The sequence below is a fragment of the Actinia tenebrosa genome, unplaced genomic scaffold (genome assembly GCF_029948245.1).
Source record: "Actinia tenebrosa isolate PJP-AT-01 unplaced genomic scaffold, QUT_ActTen_1.0 PGA_scaffold0__85_contigs__length_37466705, whole genome shotgun sequence".
In the NCBI taxonomy this organism is placed as follows: domain Eukaryota; kingdom Metazoa; phylum Cnidaria; class Anthozoa; order Actiniaria; family Actiniidae; genus Actinia; species Actinia tenebrosa.
In genome coordinates, this window is record NW_028292569.1 from 35,067,676 (window position 1) to 35,086,385 (window position 18,710).

The window sequence follows — 18,710 nt, forward strand, 5'->3', positions numbered from 1 at the left end:
TTTTTTTACTAATAATTAATACTTTTCGAAATTAAGGAACCATTTATTGATATTTTAGCTATTCATTAGCAAGATCTTTATTGGGTTGAATTCAATCCATTAATCATAAAACTTAGCATAAACATCAACACACACTCTGCCTTGATTATCGCCCTCTGCCGAGTTCTTGAGGTCTTCTCCGTACCAGACTCTGAGCTGCCGATACTGCTCGAGGTAGAATGGTGTCCCATAGTTGACAAAGACCAGTTCGTCTGACAGGAGGTCGTCGGTACCTGGTAAATAGTACCAGAGGTTACTGGTCTTAAAGTATTTGGAAGCAGGATAGATGACGTTGTCTTCTTGGTCTGTGATGACCACGTTAAGGGGATAGTTGACGAAGGACGAGTAGTGGTGGCATCCCCAGCGGCTGTCGTAGGCAACATTAGACACACATCTGGAAAAAAGAGAAAGTAATGTGAATGAAATGGTCCATTAGATGGAAGGACTGTTGTCTAACAACCGGGTTGTACGTCAAGAGCAATTTGTAGGATGTGTTTTGTAGAACAGAATGATTCTATTCTATATTATGGTTTTAGAACTTTACAGGCCTTGGCTTTTTCCGTTTTTTCCAACCAACCGACCAACCTATCAACCAGCCAGCTATCAAACCAATCAACCGACCAAATGACCGACCAACCAACCAGCCGCACCAAACCAATCAACCTATCAACCAACCAGCTATCAAACCAATCAACCGACCAAATGACCGACCAACCCAACCATCCGCACCAAACCAACCTATCAACCAACCAGCTATCAAATTAATCAACCAACCAGCCAGCAGCAGGTAGGGGGACTCGCGATCGATGCCAAAGATATACGGGTTTAACTCGCGGATTTACGAAGACGGGTACAGCAGATTTACCGCAAACGGAGGTTAAAATATTCCTTAGATATACATGGCCACCATCAACGACATTCAAAACAAAACTGTGCGCAGGCTCGGAAATCAGGTGATGGATAACTCAGACGCTGACTTTGTCTTCGCTACATTTATGGAGGGAAAGACAGACAAAACTATGAATCACAAAATGGCTGAAAAGATAATCAACAGAATGCCGGCCGGTGACTACCGTTTGGAGTTGACATTCGTAAAGTACTTAGACGGTGAGTGGATAATAGAAAAGGGTCGTAACCCTATCAGAGCGTCTGGTAAGCAGAACCTGTTCGTTTTGAATAAGCACACACGACCGGGAGCACTTGAGGGAATAGACATGCTCTTCTACGAGGTCGCTTACCCGGTTACCGTGGTCATCTACGGTGCATACGAAATTAAGAAGCCGGACGTTAAGAAGCTTAAACCAATGCGACATCCTGGTAACTGCGTTGGGAAGCTGGTTAGGGAGTTTTTCGAGGATTCCTCTCGGGGTGGTAAGCTTACGCCAAAAAGAAGAGAAGCCATCAGGAAATGGGAGCATTCTACTCGTAAAACTGGAGGAACCATCGAAAACATCAAGAAGTTGGAAACCACGTTAGGAAGGCGAATCCATGTGAAAGATATCACCGACGGCTTTATTTACCCAGGAACGCATAAATACGAAGGCAAAGGTGCTCCCATAGTCATTTACCAACACAACGCGCACGCGTGGAGGGAGTTGAGGTTCCCAAGAAAGAAGGAGACAAAGGTCTATAAGAATTCCCCATTGACAGAATTAGTTCATGAGAATTCTATTTGGTTAATGGATTCAGAAGGATGTCAATTCATGACGCAAGATGGTACTTTATACCGACCAGAAGTGGAACATCAACGCATTAAAAGCGCCTGCGAAACCCTTGGTGAGGACTTTTCAGACGAAGTGCTCAGCTCTCGCAGCTTGGACTTCTTAGCCGCGAAGAAAAGGAACGGCTGGAAACCTACCCCAAAAGAGTTCAAAGATATCTCCAAAGCTTGCGTAGAACACGGTCACGGCGGTCTTTGGAATATGGAGTACAACGAAGACGAGTACGTGTCGTTGGATATGAAACACTGTTACCCCGCCAGTTTCAAAGGCCTTGGGGATTGTAAGGAGTATTATGACCGTTACGGACATCCAGACTCCCAATTCTTTAGGGTGTCACTACCGGGTTACTACGACGCCCCAGCAACGGGGTTCATCAGACTGACCACCTGGGAGTTAGCAAAAGACTTACATCCCATAATTTACGCGTGGTATGGGAAGCACCTGCAGGAGAAAGAATGGATACCCATACCCCTACTGAAGTTCCTCGAAGAGCGCAAGCTTTTAAAATACGCAGCGCATGAAGCCATACTCTGCCATAGCGCCTTTACACAATGGCTTCCAGAGCACAACCCCACAGCGCGTGTGGTCATAGGTAAATTCACACAGGGCGCAAAAGAAGGCGAAAAACACATGCAGCGACGCTTAATAACAGACGCCGGTGAGCTAAGCTTCCTCATAAAACGTGCACATGACCAAGGAACAATGGTATCCGTAGAGAAATGGGACTACTTCATAGAAGGTCAAAAAGAACAGAAATGGAATGCGCTGTGTTATTACCAAGACCATCGACCACAGTATTACCATCTGCGTGCCAGCATGCTAGCATATGCGCACATCAATCTCTTAGCAATGCTGCTACGGTTTGACAAAGAGGACATCCCACGCGTAGCCACGGATTCCTTGTATGTAAAGCCAGAAGTGTTAGAGAAGATGAAGGAATTCTACACTGCCGATGAACTCGCAGAAAGTGGCCAATGGCGCGTCAAAGATGAGGAGATAAAAGCATGGAGAGGCCGTGTAGAATATCACGGAGAACATCTTTACGGTAGCGTGGAACCAACCGGGGAGCCTCTACCTTCAGTTGCCGACCCAATCTCTTACCAACGCTTCTCTTACCTTTACGGTACGGGAGGCAGCGGTAAGACGACGCGCGTACTGCAGTTATTCCCAAAAGTAAAGGTGCTAACGCCAACGCATCGTTTGGAAAGAGAAATCTGCGAAATGGGTTACGACGCGCAGACCTACCACAGCTTCTTCCGCTGGAATGGTCAAAAGTGGGTACCAGAAGCCATCCACGACATACCCCCGGTGATACTTTGGGATGAGATTTGCACCGTTCCTTTAGAAATCCTCAAAGAATTCGTAGAATTCCTCCGTGGAAAGTGTCAAGTAATATTCGCCGGAGATCCTTGCCAGCCTCCTCCAATAACCGGAGAGATGCCCCATAAATGGTTAAAAGAAATGGTAGACCACTCCGAAGAAATTAACACCGACTACCGCAGTAAGGATCAAATAAGAAACCTGAAAGCAGAACTTCGGGGCCTTAGTGACGCGGAACAAAACAAGATACTACGCAAGAGGGTACGAGCGAATTCCTACGAGGACTTCCTTCACACATGGCATCCAAAGGATTTGGTGCTAAGCAGCAAACGCGCATCACAGTCTCGCATACAGAAAGACTTGCTAAATATACACCGAGAGCGCTTCCCTACACATCCCGTACCTGTTTCTTACAAACCCCACGATACCCGAATGCAAAAAAGAGATGTCTGGGTACCTGGTACCGACATCCAACTACAAAATGCTGTAACACATGATAAAGCCTGGGTACCCATAGAAAAGGTGGAAAAAATTACCTCCCACCCAGATTGGCGCTTAGGTTACTGCATGACAGTCCACAGCGCGCAGGGGCTTACCATAAAAGAAACCTTATGGATCATAGACCAGCGGCTGTGTTGGAGCAACCTTATCTACACTGCCGTAAGCCGCGTAGAATATGCCAAGCAGTTAAAAAGAGCCTGGGGGCCACAAATGCGTTACGACCGCACCCCAGAAGACATAGCAAAGGAGAACATTGCTAAGAAACTCCTTCGCTACAAGCGGCACGACGAAGAAAAGAGCAAAGATCCCCGCTATGCGGGGATAAAGTTTGACCTATGCGTGGACGACGTCTATAAGAAAGGGGCACGGTGTGCCAAATGCAACATACCTCTACTATGGAGGTTTGACCCAAATGACGATCAGCAGTTCTCCGTGGATCGTATAAATAACAAACGCGGGCATTGCAGAGGCAACGTAAGACTGACATGCCTAGAGTGCAATCGGGCGCGTGGAGCAGCACTACTCTGAGTCTTTGGGAACTATGAGCAGCTCTTCCTTGACAAATCCACGACTTGGGCCATCTAGGTAATACAACACGGGTTGCCCTTCCTTGGTGACGGACTTCGAAATCTCATACGTTTCCAGGGACCAGTTAGGATCCGTGGCTCTCTTACTGCCACCTTCGAGTTCCCCCGGCTGATAGAGGTATCTGACCACTATGTCGCGGGGTAGCTTTTTTTCCTTCAGTCCGACCGCCCTCGAACTTCTGACATAGGACTTGTGTTCCACGTGTTTCTTTTTTATGGCATCCTTGGGTTTCATCCCCGTAGCCCTGGCCGCCTCGTTATTCAAAGCCGCGATGACCTGGGGGAGCCTCTGAGTCCATTCCCTGTTGCGTTTGGAGGGATCTTCCAGCTCTTTCCAATACTGGTACCCAAAGAGACGCTCGGCCAGGGTCTTATTGAATCTTTCGACGATGCTCTGACCCCTGTGGTGCTCAGCTTCGGCTCTCCTAATCTTAGTGTCGTAATCTTTCAGGGTCTTAGTAACCACGCCCATGAACTCTGTCCCCGCATCCACTTGCAGCAGCTTGGGCCATTTCAAAACGCGCTTATAAATCCTACTCAGGGCTTCTGCGACTTCCCCAGAATCCTTGCTGGTTATGGGTTCGGCGTCCTTGTATCTGCTTGCGATATCAACTACGGTCAAAGCGTATCTATAGGTCTTTCTTCTCACCTTGTCGTGCGGTAAGAAAAGCAAATCCGCCTGATGAACTTCGTTGGGGGCATTTACGGTGAAGCTGGGCCTGGGAATGTACTTGGGCACGGGAAGATAAACCTGCCAGAGGGTTTGTTTTCTTAGCCAGTTCTTAGCCGTTTCGTCTGATACCCTGGCCGCGGTCGCGAGTTTCTTGATGGCCGACGCTCCTTTCCAATAGCCTTCAGGCCCATAGTAAATCCTCTTGAGTTTGTCCTCTACGCGGCCCATTATATGAATAGAATCGCGCTTCGCTTGATTCAAGCGAAGGATAGGACAAGATTGATCTTACGTCCGTTAAAATCCACCGTCTTTCCGTCCACTTTGATGGTGATGTTTATACTTTCTACCAAATTAGACAAGTCATAGCTTAAAGAAATGGGAGTGTATTCTTCTGAGTCAAATGGATTACCTTTGGGCAGAAACTTGGACATAAGAGAAGACTTTTCTCCATTGTTGTAACTATGAACCAAGTCGCAATAGACTTGGTAAGAGGATGCGACTTTCCATTTCACAGGTATGGCTGTGTTGGTAATTTCCTTGCCTGAGACACCTAGTAAAGATCCTAATGCATCAGTTTTTCCTAGGGTTACCGAGAAATTGTTAGGAAGATTATGTTTGAAGGTCATTTCGTGCGGCAATCCCGTGGTGAGAGTATAACCGTGTTTTGCTAATTCCTTAGCAAGGGTGATTGGTGTGTAATGTCCATCGGGCAGCAATACGCCTTGATAATTGCCGCCGCCTTTATGCACGGTGACCATACCATTGACTAGATTATACCAAGAATTGTACAAAGAGCAACTAACCAGCCGAACCTTATGGGCTTTGATGGGGGGATTCAGATAAGTGGTAAAGTTATTTTTATCGCTTTCCAAAAAGACGATCATATATTTCAGGAAACACAGTTTCCTTCGTTAGAGCAGATACGCCAAAGCTACGCCTCCCGCCAGCCCTGCAACTCCCACGAATACCAACTCACTATCTTTTTGTTTCTTAGAAGGCTGATAGTAATTCTTAAACTGAGGCCTTTTTAACCCCGTTAATGCCGCGGGGTGTGCTTGCGCATAGAGCTTAAAGGCGTAGTCCGTGTTTTCGAAGTTCTTATCCGCCTGCATCTTGTCTTGGTAGTTCTTATCCAACCAATCCCTGTAAGCTTGTCTTTTTTCATTCCAAGCTGCCACGTCTCGCTGATATTTCTCCAGCGCTAAGTCGTGTCTCTTCCTTTCGGCGGCTAAATCTCCGCTTTTGTCGCCTCTGACTAATCTATCCAAATACTGACCACCATAATTAGCTCCAGTGAATGCTAAAGCTGCAATAACTCCACCTGCGACCACGCTAGCCATTTATACATTAGGAATGTACTTTTCCTTCTGTAGGTAATTCTTTGCCATGATAGCCCCGCCTACGGCAGCGGTCATTTTAGCAAAATTAGCGAAGCTCTTGCTTGGGTCTTCAGTAAAGTCTTCTTTGAGCACTTTCTTACCTACCCAACCAATACCCGCAACGATGGAAGTAATGATAGCTGCTTCTTCAACAGTTTTCAATAACGCGGTTGACATTATATTACAGAGCGAGAAGGTTATTACTCCATTTCAGGGATCTTACTTTTTCTAACAGCCGGCTCCACAGGTGCGTGCACGGGCGCGTGATATGTTGGTGGTTCTACCTTTTTCGTAGCCCGCCATTGTAAGTAGAGGCTGCCTGCTGCTATAGCAACTCCTAACGCGCCAATGACGTACCCAGGATTAATGAAGGATTCCTCTTCTTTTTCCTCCACCTTTTCTTCTTTTTTGGCTTTGTTCTTTTTATTCATCTCCGCGAGCTTCTTCCCCGCGGCAACTCTGCCTGGAGATTTAGCCTTGGTAATCTTTTGCTCCTCTTGGGGCTGCTCTACCTTCGACTCTGGTTCACTCATTTATATCTAAGGACTTGAAGGACTTGATAAGTACTTGAGAATGATTTAAGTAAGTACTTAAGGACGACTTGACTAAGTACTTGAGGCGACTTGATCAGGTACCTCAGCAAGTGCTGCCTGGAAGACCTTTTCGACTTCTCTGTCCTTTTTGAAGTCCTTCCAAGACATCGTAAGTTCCTTCAAGTCAACGTGCTGAGCTACGTGAAGTGCCGCAGAGGCGACTGCCATTAACTTACCGCACTTCAAAGACAACCACCCGCAGGTTATCTTAAGTTCTTGGGCGATGACATAGTCATCACTAATGTCCTTCCGTAGTTGCTCCACGTCGTCTATGGGCAGCGCAAGTCCGAGAAGCTTGGTGGCCAGCTTAATGGCTGAGTCTGCTACGGCGTCCGTGGTCTTACTTGCAAGGGCGGCCTCGTACCTCTTATGGAACTTCTTAACCTCCTCTTCTGACAACTTATTAACCTGCTCATGGGTAAGTTCCTTGCCTATCATTTCTTTGCACTTCCCAGATGACACAAGGATGTTAAGTTGTTCCTTGAGGTTGCTTTCATCTAGCTGCGTGGGGACTTCATCTAAGAGCTGCTCAATGTCCATATATGTTAATGGAATACGGAAACCTCAAAGAGAAGATCATCTTGGAATGTTGGTGCGTTTTTAGGTGCCGCATGTATTCGTGTAACTGTTCCTTGGATATCTCACCGCCGTAGTCGCTTAAGATGGTTTCCAGGTCAGACTTGCTCGGAGTATAAAATACGACAAGTGAACCTATGTTTTCCCTGAAGGGCTTAGAGACGCTGGTAAGCTGCTGCGAGAGCAACCAAACGCTGATATTGTCGTGTCTACCGCTGAAGGCGAGTTTAACGAGCTCGGAAGTGCGTCTTTTTACGTCGTCCCCACAGGCAATGTCATCCAGTATAAGGAGGGTTTGCGTGTCCTTGGGGAATTGTTTGTGCCAAAACTTAAGATGGCCGGATAACTCGTTAGGATCTAAGATATCTACAAAGAAGTCGTCATCTTTCACTCCTATGCCCGTCCAGGTGCGGTTATTCACGTAGGTGGGGCATAATAGCACGACGTAGTCGAAACGGTATCTAAAGGGTCCTAATAGCTGCTCCACTACGAATTGGGTCTTTCCGCAGCCGGTGGGTCCTACTATCAGGGCATTGCAGGGAATATGGTTCGGATCCATTATATATACGATGGACCCAGTGGACGCAGTAAGAAGGATTGCCGGCGACGCAAAGGATAAAAGAGACACCATAGAAATGCAAAGGGAGGAGATCGATCGGTTAAAAGAGCGCGTGCAGGAATTGTACGATAAAATGTGCGGCCTGAAGCGCGCGGAAAGGTTTGGTGCGCTTTTGACGATGGCCGGTTGGGCTAAGGAGTCCGTTAAGGACTTCATGCGATATCCCCCGTAGAATGTTAACAATAAGGTTAAATCTTTGTTAAGGATACCTGGAAACTATTTCAAAGAGTGTCTCAGAATGTTGACAATAAGGTTAAATCTTTGTTAAGGATGCCTGGAAACTATTCCAAAGAGTGTCTTAGCTTTACTATTTTGAATCCTGCAAGCGCCCTTTAAAGGGGGTCCTTATTTTTATTTATTATTATTAAATATCCTTAATTATTCTTAATAATAATAAATAAAAATAAGAATGGGATTTGAGACTCTTTGCGCAAACCCTACTTTACTATTTTAAGCCGCCTACTAACCATTACGGGCTTTCCAGGCATCCTTAACAAAGATTTAACCTTATTGTCAACATTCTGAGACACTTTTGAAATAGTTTCTGGCTGTTAAGGACTTCATGCGGTATCCCTTATAGTGGTTATTAAATCCTTATTATATATGGAGTGCGTGCACTGCAACAAGGAGTTCAGCTCGAAGCAAATGTTAAAATACCACGTTGAAAAAAAGGTGTGCGCTAAGAAGGCACGCGAAAGGCGTTGTAAGGAGTGTAATCGACTCTTTAGCAGCGCGCAAATGTTGGATTACCACGTGGATAACCGCGTTTGCCTAAAGAACGTATGTGAGCGCTGCGAGGAGGACAAGAACGACGAATGGCATCGACATCGGTGCCGCGGCAATTACGACCTGCTGAGCGTGGCTTGCGAGGAGCACGGCGACGTTGCTGCACGATGTTGCCCAAAGGAAACCCAAAGGAAGTTAACGCGCCGGAAGAAGGAAATTGACCAGCGCTTTGCGGAGTTTGACTGCGTCGAAGGCGTAAGGTGGGAAGATAGGGAATATTGGGAGGCAACCTGCGAGCGTTGCGGCTGTCAAAGAAGTGACCAGCATATTTGGCAGTGCCTCTACGACGGTCAAGGCGGCTTTAAGGAGTACTTAGATCGCTTTGAGGCCTGGCATGCCGGCAATGAGGCGGCAAGGAAAGCCCGTAGAAGTTAGAAAGGACCTAAGATAGTAAAGTAGGGTTTGCGCAAAGAGTCTCAAATCCCATTCTTATTTTTATTTATTATTATTAAGAATATTCGATAATAATGAATTAAGGATATTTAATAATAATAAATAAAAATAAAGACCCCTTTTAAGGGCGCTTGCATAATCTAATAATAATAAATAAAAATAAGGACCCCTTTTAAAGGTATATGCTAGCCTACGCAGCCGCCTTTCTGGGAGGCATTCTAATTACCCTTTCAATATATGGACTGTATTACTTGCGAACTACCTGCCGACTGCATTACCCCTCGTAAGCCGCGTAAAAAACACACCTGCCTTCATTGTGACAGGGTATTCTCCGAAGGATCCTTTGTGGGGCATTGGTGCTCCGCGGATCCTAAAGCGCAGCGGACTTTAGCAGACGCGCTTAACTACAAAGAGGAGATGGAGTGACTGTTCTTTCAATGTCAAACTTCCATCGGCCATTTACCTTACCATAGCTGCGTAAGTGGGTGAATTCCTCGCCCTGAATTACGTACCGCACGCAATCCGGCGCCCAAAGGGAATATTCCTTGCCTTCTAAGTCTTTGAGGACTAACCGTAAACGGTCGATGTCTTCGAAGACGACGTAATTTTTTATTTCGTATGCTTTACCGTGGACAAGATCACGCCAGTGAGTCAAGCTGAGCTTCATTATACCTATGGAATATCTTTAGGTGCGTTTTCAAAGTGGCGTAGGACTTAAACCGCTTTACACAGCCCTTACAGGGAATACGAATGCCATCCGCGTAATCCATCAGGGCACGGCAGATAATGTCGTAATCGTTGCTAACCATCGTTAGGTAACCATTTACGTCAAGCTGTGAGATTTTCTTAGATTGCTTCGCGGATAAGACGCCGTTTCCTTTTGGGGTTTTCAACTCAATACACAACCCGCGGTATTTCTTATGCGCATTTAGGATCAAAAGGTCGGGTTGACCGGCTTGGTAGCCTTTTCGCCAGCAGGTTATTCGCTTGCTGTCTGAATCTTGAAGTTCGCCAAGACCCGGCGCTATGATGAAATCGGGGTAAAACCTACGTGTGTAGTCGACGACCTTCGCGTGTAGGTCGGCTTCATTTTCGATCTTGAATACTAACTTGTTTGGGCCGCCAAACCGCCTTTCTATTGCATATTTACCCGTTTTCCTTAGCGCGGGTAGGACTTCCTCAAAGACCCAATCACGAAACTCCACAGCTTTGGGTAGTTTGGAGCTAAATATCAGTTCGTACAAACCAGGTTCGGATATAAACACGGCATTTGGTTGCGTAGTAAAGGAGCGGTGATTCGCAGCCCCTTGTAGATCAACCCATTTTTTCTGGTATTTCTCAGATACGTGTGCTCTAATTGCATCTCTAGGGCGCTCATAGCCCAACGCCAAAGCCACCTCCTTTGCTTTGAAGTACAAAGTTTCGCCTTGCACTATGCATTGCAGTTTGGTTTCGTTGTTTTCGAATACGCGAAGCATTATATACCAACGATATTTTTTTATCAAAAGGATGAGCGAGTGGATCAATAGGCAACGCTCTTTAGCTGATTCATTTCTACGCTCAGTTGCGCGTCAGACACGACGAAGACGTAGCAGTTTATTTTGTCGCCGTCACTCGCACCGGCGTTCTTGGTGCGCTTGATCTCCAATGTTATGCCGTCCTGCGTATTTACCAACCGCAAACCCTGGCCATGTAGGTCTTCGTCGTTAATGGTGCGCATATCGATCCACAGCGCATACTTATCATTAAAGAATTCTGCGGGGGATATCTGATCACCAAACTTGCGCATTGCCTCCCTGTACACGTCTGCGGGCTTTATTCCCTGGGAGTAGACCTTGTTTGGAACGCCGTTGATATTCACGCCAACGTTGGTAATGTTGGGGTTGTGAAAGGCTTCGGAGTTGCGCTTGCCGGCTTCGTAGGGTTTGGCAAACACCAGCATTAGCCCCGTGAGACTTCTTCGGGGGAGGTTAATGCTTTGGTTGATAACCTCATCCGTCTTATCCAAGAAGCTAAACGTTTTATACATTACTACGTGGTCGTATAAGAATGCCTTCCCGGAGCTGTATTCCATGCCAGCGCTACGGGCCAGCTCTTCGCTGTACACCGTTTCGTACTGTAGCTCTAAGTTGGTGATAGAATAGGGATCCACGGCTCCGCTAATTGCGCTGTCCATTCCTCCTATGACGTTCGTAGTGTCCGCCAAGGTTACTTCAAACTGTAACTCGGATAACTGCCTGGGGTAGTACACACCATGACTCGTAATTACTTCGAAATCCAAAGGGATAACGTACTTGCTACCATAGGCGGTCTTTACCCTTGTTGCGTCTGCTACTGCGGTTGCTCCACTGGAGTCCGTAGGCGCGGGGTTAGTATCGCTGCGAAGCTTACGAAGAATAACGCTTCCAATTCCCTGCTCTATCTTTTGTGCACGGTCAAAGGCTGTTAGCCACAGATCCTTATACGTGGTGTACAGGTCGTACCTATTCAAATCCAAGAGGGATTCCCCTGCGAACTTGATTCTCATCTTAGAAACGAGGTTCCTACCCACGTTATTGACGGTATAGCGCTTGTCCTTGGTGGTTGGTTGTATTGCTAGGTCAAACCTTAAAGCCAAGGTACCAGGAACCAATACTAGGTTATCCGTTAGGCGGGGCACGCCTACGTACAGGGTTTCCCCTGGCTTTGCGCTGCTGGGGGTAAAGGTGACCCGGTGAAAGGTGCGTTCTGCTTTCAGTCCGCCAACCTGCTTAGGTAATACGTTGGGACTTAACTTTGAGCTTATCATATATAATGGAAGTAGAAGGAACAGACCCCGACTTCGATCCCACCACTGAGGAAGGTCAGGCTGACATTAACGACGGTGATGAAGAACCGCTGCTTCCCACCCAACAAGTCGACGATTCCCTAAGGGATAGGATTGCAAAGGCCCTAAGACATCCCAAAGCACGCGAGTACACGTTTCCGCGTGAGCACATAGAGCTTCAAAACATGGGCGAGCCGGAAGCAGCCGCGCGGGAAACCGTAGAGTGGGCAGCGCGGGAGCTAGAGCTGCGCTACGACAACTTTGATGCTGACGACGTAAAGCTCACGGAAAAGGGAAACAAAGTCCTCATAAGCGTCCAAGACTTAAGATTTCCCGACAAAGACCGCTGGACAAAACCGCAAAACCTCTTTGATGAGGAGGGCAACGTTAGGGGTGACGTCTTGAGATTAAGAGGCTTTCAGCGTGCTACTAGAAGCCTGTTAGAAAGGCTGCACAACTTAACCGAAAGGACCAACGCGGAAAAACGTGCCGCGGATCTGCAAAGGGAGTTAAGAGAAAAAGATGTAGAATATGCAAAGCAAGGTCAGCTACTTGCCGATGCTGAAAAGAAGTCCGCCCATCAAGATGAAAGAATAAAAGAAATAGGAAATCAGGTGGATCAGGCCCTGCGCGAATTAGACAAAGCACGGGAGGACTTAGGAGAAGCCCAAAGCTCTGGCACCTCAGTGGAAGCACTGCGGGAAACGTTGGAAGAAAGGGAGGAAGAATACATGAAGCAAAACCAACGGCTTGTCGACGCACATAGGAGGGAAGTCGAATTTAAAAATCAAGAAATAAGGGAGCTGGTAGACCAAAGAACCCAAATTCGACGTGAAAGAAATCAAACTCAAAGGGCTCTTAACCTCGCCCTGCAAGAGTTAGACTTAATTAAAGACGATACCGATAACCTGCAAACCACCATAGCCGGCTCTTTAGTGGAACGGCGACGGTTGATGGCTGAAATCAATGCTAAGGAGGAACAAATCCGGCAAAGAGATCAGGCCATCGAAGACCTGGAGGGGCAAATAGAGCGGCAGCAAGAAGTAATCGAGGACCAAACTCATACCGAGGAAGAAAGGGAAGCAGCTCAAAAGGAAGTAGATACGCTCGAAATACGCCTTGCGGAATTGCGGGCTCAAAAGGAAAAGCTGGAAAAAGAGCTGGGGCTTACCACCAAGGAAAAGGTAAAAAGAGCTCTGGTGAAGTATGGTATTCCGCTGGCGTTTGCGGTTGCTATTAGTACCGTAGTAGGAGTCATCCTATCCACGCTTAAGGCTACGGGCGCGGGCGTAAGCAAGTTAGGTAAGGGACTAACGGACTTGGGAAAAAAGATGGCAGCCGGTCTTCCTGGGCTGCTGGGTAGCGTCCTTAGCCTGGTACTTAGGACCGGCGGAGAACTGTTGAAGTTCGTGGGGAATAACATTTGGATCTTGGTCGTCGCTATTGGAGTGGTACTCCTGAAGAAGATGAAGGGTTAATCTTATCCTTGTATGTTATGTCGGGCTTATCGTCGTCGGGTGTCCGAGGCGTCCTCGACTGGGGATAAGTAAAGATAGTATTCGCGCCGCCTTGATAATGCGGAACTAGTGGTATGGCGGTCATGGTAGAAATGGTCTTATGATGCCAAGCTCTATTAGGTTTGTTAATCGCACTATTTACGTAAGCTACGTAACTACCGCGCGAACCATCTGGGTGAATTTGTAACTTAACGTAATTACAATTAACCACCATTTGAAACGTAGCCACGTAAAACGCCTCGGAACTAAATGGATATGGCTGCGTCGAGAAATGAGTAGGCTCTCGATTATTGGTTGACGTTCTAAAGGGTGTTAAAGGCTCGTCATTTTCATCAACTAGCCTAAATCCCATGATACTACCATACGCCTGGGTAATGTCAATGCTACAAATGATCAATGCAAGGCCTCCAACTTCAACCCACATCCCAATATCGCGCCAACCGCGACCGGTGTAAGTTTCATCCCTTAAGTGATAAACGTAATGGGTTTCCTTCCAATGTGGATTCATATATTTAAAGGCTAAGCACCGTAAGAGTGCTGATGGTTAAATGGTTATAAGCCGTGTCCCTTTGATTTTCTATGCTATTCACACAAACGCTCCCCGTATCGTCTACGCGCATTTGCAGCTTTACCTTCCCATGGCAGTTGGCAACCATATGAAGAGTCCAAGTTGTAAGATTCTCAGCGCTATTCGTTGGCGGCTCTACGGAGAAATGCGCAGGCTCCCTGTTGTTTGTCTTCGCGCGCATAGGCTGCAGTACGCCATTCTCATCCAGGAACCTAAAGCCGACGTTGGCATGGCTGCTCGTACCAATGCAAATACTACAAAGGATCAATTTCTTTCCTGAGTAATTCAAATTCACGGACATGCCCGTGACATCAACCCAAGATGCCTGGGTGTATTTTTTCTCGCCTGTGTAAGTCGTATAAACACAATCTACTCCAGCTACGTAGGGGTTGTTCATCGCCATATATAATAGCTCAGACCAATGCTTGCGACTGTTAAGCCGGCTTTTAGTAAGTTATGGTCATATTCCTCTTCTTTTTTAGGCGCTCGGTATACTTCTTTTGTTAGCTGCACTTTCTTAGGTGGTTGCGTATGGTGCACTTTTTTAGGCTGTTCAACAAAGTGCCTTCTAATAGTGTCAGAGTTCACGTCGTTCACCCCAAACTTCATGTCCGTAGTAGCTCGCTGCAGTTTATTGTTGTATCCTACTACAGAGCCAGTATTTATAGATAAATTACTAGGCATTAACCAACAACCCGGGGCTACTGCATAGTCCAACCTCGCCTTAGAATTTTGTATAGCTAGTTGGTAACGCTGTACGCCCTTGCTAATGTCGCCCTCCAAGATCGAACTTTCGAATAAGACCAAGGCTTCGGCTCGCGTCTCTTCTGCGGCGCCAGTATTTCCAATTATGCTAGATCGGGTGTTTACTTGGGCTCCAAGGATAGAATAAACGTAAGCTTCTATGCTGCGGTTCAAACGGGCAAGGCCGGCTTTGGTTAGTCCTTTGCCTTCTGGGGGCATGAAATTAAGATATTGCTTCGTTTGCTCGTCGTTGGTAATCTTGATAATCAGCGGGTTAGCCCCTGCATACTTACCACCCTCGTCTTTGAACAGAGGTCCATCGCGGACTTCCTTAGTGGTTTTGGCATTTGGTTCGAAGAAGGTGCTACTGTCGTGAGTTTCCTTATGATATCCCGTGTTCCATCGTAGATTCAATGCATGAACTTCCTTATCACTTAACACATGTCCACCAATCCCCCAATGAGCCCAAATATGTCCCAAACCATTGTTAGCACCCGCGGTACATCGGAAATCCTTCCCTTCAGCACCAAACTCCTTACAAAGTCTATCATAAGCCGGCACGCTGTATTTGTTATCTCTTGGATAAAACGTGGCATCTCCCGGCAGCGCAATAACACCCATCTCATGCAGTATTCTTCTAACCGTGAAGTGGAAGTGAAACATGAATATTGAATTCTTCATCAAGTTTGCGCTTACCCCACAACCGCTGGTGGCGCACCAAACCGCAAAGTTCAACTGCTGCGGCCAATAACGCATGTTAGGACCACTTAACCATTCGTGGGCTTCCTTAGCGGTGGTATGAACAATGGGCACGTTTTTGAAGATATCTCGCACCTTTAACGGAAAGGAATGATTGTTAGAGATCCGCATGTTCAACGTTAGGTCCAAGCTTGGGTGCTTATCAAATGAAACCGCGGGTATCGGATAAGTACTGGTACCAAGCAATAATTCCTTTGACCAACCGGGTGAAACATGCGTTGGCGTTGGCTTATGCATTGGCGAATGCTTCAGTTGATCGTCTATTTGATTAACCAGCGTAGGTTTCAAGTCCGCATTGCTGTACATCCTAGAGCCGTTATAGTAAATCCCATCGGGCCTTCTTTCGAACTTACTGGGGTCTGCATGCGGAAACATCTTCCTAAATGCTCTCCAATTCCAGTAATCTCGATTATCGTGATGTGGCTGCTCTTGAATATCATTACCAAACGCGTCGTACATAGTATATATAATGGATGTTATACCATCAGCACCTCCACTTTATCCTGAACTTCCTAAGGAACCTAACGAAATGAATGCCGAAAACTTCAGGCTCAATAAAGCAAACTTAATCCTGGCTTACTTGGAAGGGCAGGCAAAACACTACGAAGAGGTTAGAAAAAAGTATGCTAGAGCCCGGAGCATACTACATAAAATCGCGATAACTTCAGGATCCATGTCCGTGGCGTTAACAGGCACCGGCGTTGCTACCTCACTCACCGGACCTGGAATAGTCGTTGGCATTCCTTTGGCCAGCGTTGGAGCCGTCTGCGGCATTGTTTCCGCTGTTACGACAGGCATTATAAAGCAATTGTCCGGTAAGATATCCAAGCACGACACTCACATAGCCCTAGCAAGAGCAAAGGCTAACACCATCGCCGACTTGGTGTCTCATGCTTTGCGGGACCGCCGCATAGACGACACGGAGTTCTCTTTGATCCTCGCGGAGGAAAAGAAATACGGCGAATTAAAGTCGGGTAATAAAAAAACCATCGTGAAAGATCTTTCCGAGGAATCTCGCAAAAAGATCTACCAGGAGGCAAAAGAAGAGCTTCAAAGAAAGCTTGCTCAGTAAACATCTGCTTCGAAAAGAGCGTGACAGGATTCTATTTACATATCGAACGTCAGTCTAGAAATTACGCGTAATATAAATTCAGTGAATTATTACGCGTAATATAAATTCAGTGAATTATTACGCGTAATATGAATTATTTGGCGAATTATTACGCGTAATATGAATTATTTGGCGAATTATTACGCGTAATATGAATTATTTGGCGAATTATTACGCGTAATATGTTATTGTCGCCTCGGAATCCATCCTAACAGGGGGTGGTTGGGGTCAATTTTGTAAAATATTTCGTAAATTACGTCAGGATAATAAGGAATATCCTTATCCAGCCGACAAAACATCCACTCGGCTTTTGTCATATCAGAAACCTCAGGAATAGACTTACCGGTAATTTCAGACAAAATGTAAGAGATGTCTTCGTAATATTTCCCTAGTCTTAATTTTTTCAGCGTTTTCCGTAGGCTTTGTGGCGTTGGTTCTTCTAAATGGTCTATGATTTTCTTCTTTACTTCGTTGTTTAAATATACCGGTCGATAACCTTGGATATGACTCATCCAGTCTCTGAAGTATTTTATTCTCTTATATGGCGTTTTCTTACGGCCTCCATTGGCGTAATACTGCTCTCTGGTAGCATTTGGTACGGCATTACGAATATTCTTACCACATTCGTAACACTGCGCTGACGTGTCGTCTTCTATTTGCATTTTCTTACCACAACACCAAAAGGGTTCTGGCTTAGGTACGATAACTTTAGGTCTTAGACAAATTATGCAAAAGTCGTTAACGAACTTCTTACATTCGTGCATCGTATATTTATAAGATATTTTAACCTCCGTTTGCGATAAATCTGCTGTACCCGTCTTCGTAAATCCGCGAGTTAAACCCGTATATCTTTGGCATCGATCGCGAGTCCCCCTACCTGCTGCTCAGCCGCACCAAACCAACCGAACAACCAACCTATCAACCAATTAACCGACCAAATGACCGACCAACCCAACCAGCCGCACCAAACCAACCTATCAACCAGCCAGCTATCAAACCAATCAACCGACCAAATGACCGACCAACCCAACCAGTCGCACCAAACCAACCGAGTGACCTTGTATGTACCTAATTTTTCCTGACTTGTAGACAAGCTTGATGGCAGCAACCAATTTTGATTCACCCATGTTAACGAAGTGTCCATAACGATTATTACGGCCCTCGAAACACACCGGCATCAGGGACATCTTGGTCCAATCTCCAACTCTACCTCCGGCAGCTAAAACAAAACAACGTTGTTAATTATCAGATATTTCGTAGTAAAGTAGCTCTTCTCTAGCAGCTAAAAAAATACCCGACCCCGTGGTTAATTATTAGAGATTTCGTAGGAAAGTATAGCTCTTGTCTAGCAGAAAACACAACCGACACTGTGGTCAATCAGAGATCTCGTAGGAAAGTAGCTCTTCTAACGACACAACCAAATTTAGAAAATTTGTATTTCAGTGAAGTCGATTTAAAAGATAACAAAACTAAAATGTAAAATATGAAAAATTTAAACCAATTATTCTTGTGAATATTATCTTTTTCGATACAAGTGGGATATTATATCTTTATCAGAAAAGAATGACTTACCATTATTAGCGTTCAGACTTGGAACAAAAAATAGCAGAACACCCAACAGATAGATCCAAGACGTGTTCATTTTGAGCGAAGTCACTTTTAGCGTCGTCTCTGGCTGCGTATTTTAGTTGAATGTTCCTTAGCTAATATCTAGATGGGCAATACATTTGATAATCGGTATATTCAGGGGGGTGTCGGCCGGTAGAACAAGATGTTGTGTGCAGGGATAGGTTTAGGGGAGTGTCATTTCTGGAACAAATCTTCGCCTGTCCCAGCCAATAATCAATTGCCTGAACCAAAATTTAACATTGAACATTGGTAGGCAGTAGAAAAAGGAAAAAAGCAAAAAAACAAAAAACAAAAAAAAAACAAAAAAAAAAAAAACCAATAGCAACAACAACAAAAAAGAAAAAATACTAGTTTCTATTTCTGTTTCTCTTTGTCAGCAATCTCTTTTT

General features: G+C 45.8%; 1 protein-coding gene across 1 annotated transcript; it reads right to left on the reverse strand.

Moving 5' to 3' along the window:
• Window positions 1-22: 22 nt before the first annotated feature.
• LOC116303546 (uncharacterized) lies at window positions 23-18,419 on the reverse strand. Its single transcript, XM_089025472.1, has 3 exons — window positions 18,265-18,419; window positions 17,761-17,911; window positions 23-433 (listed from the first exon to the last, which is right to left on the reverse strand). The coding sequence occupies exons 1-3, from the start codon at window positions 18,332-18,334 to the stop codon at window positions 100-102; spliced, it is 555 nt and encodes a 184-aa protein (XP_088881598.1). The 5' UTR covers window positions 18,335-18,419; the 3' UTR covers window positions 23-99.
• Window positions 18,420-18,710: the final 291 nt, after the last annotated feature.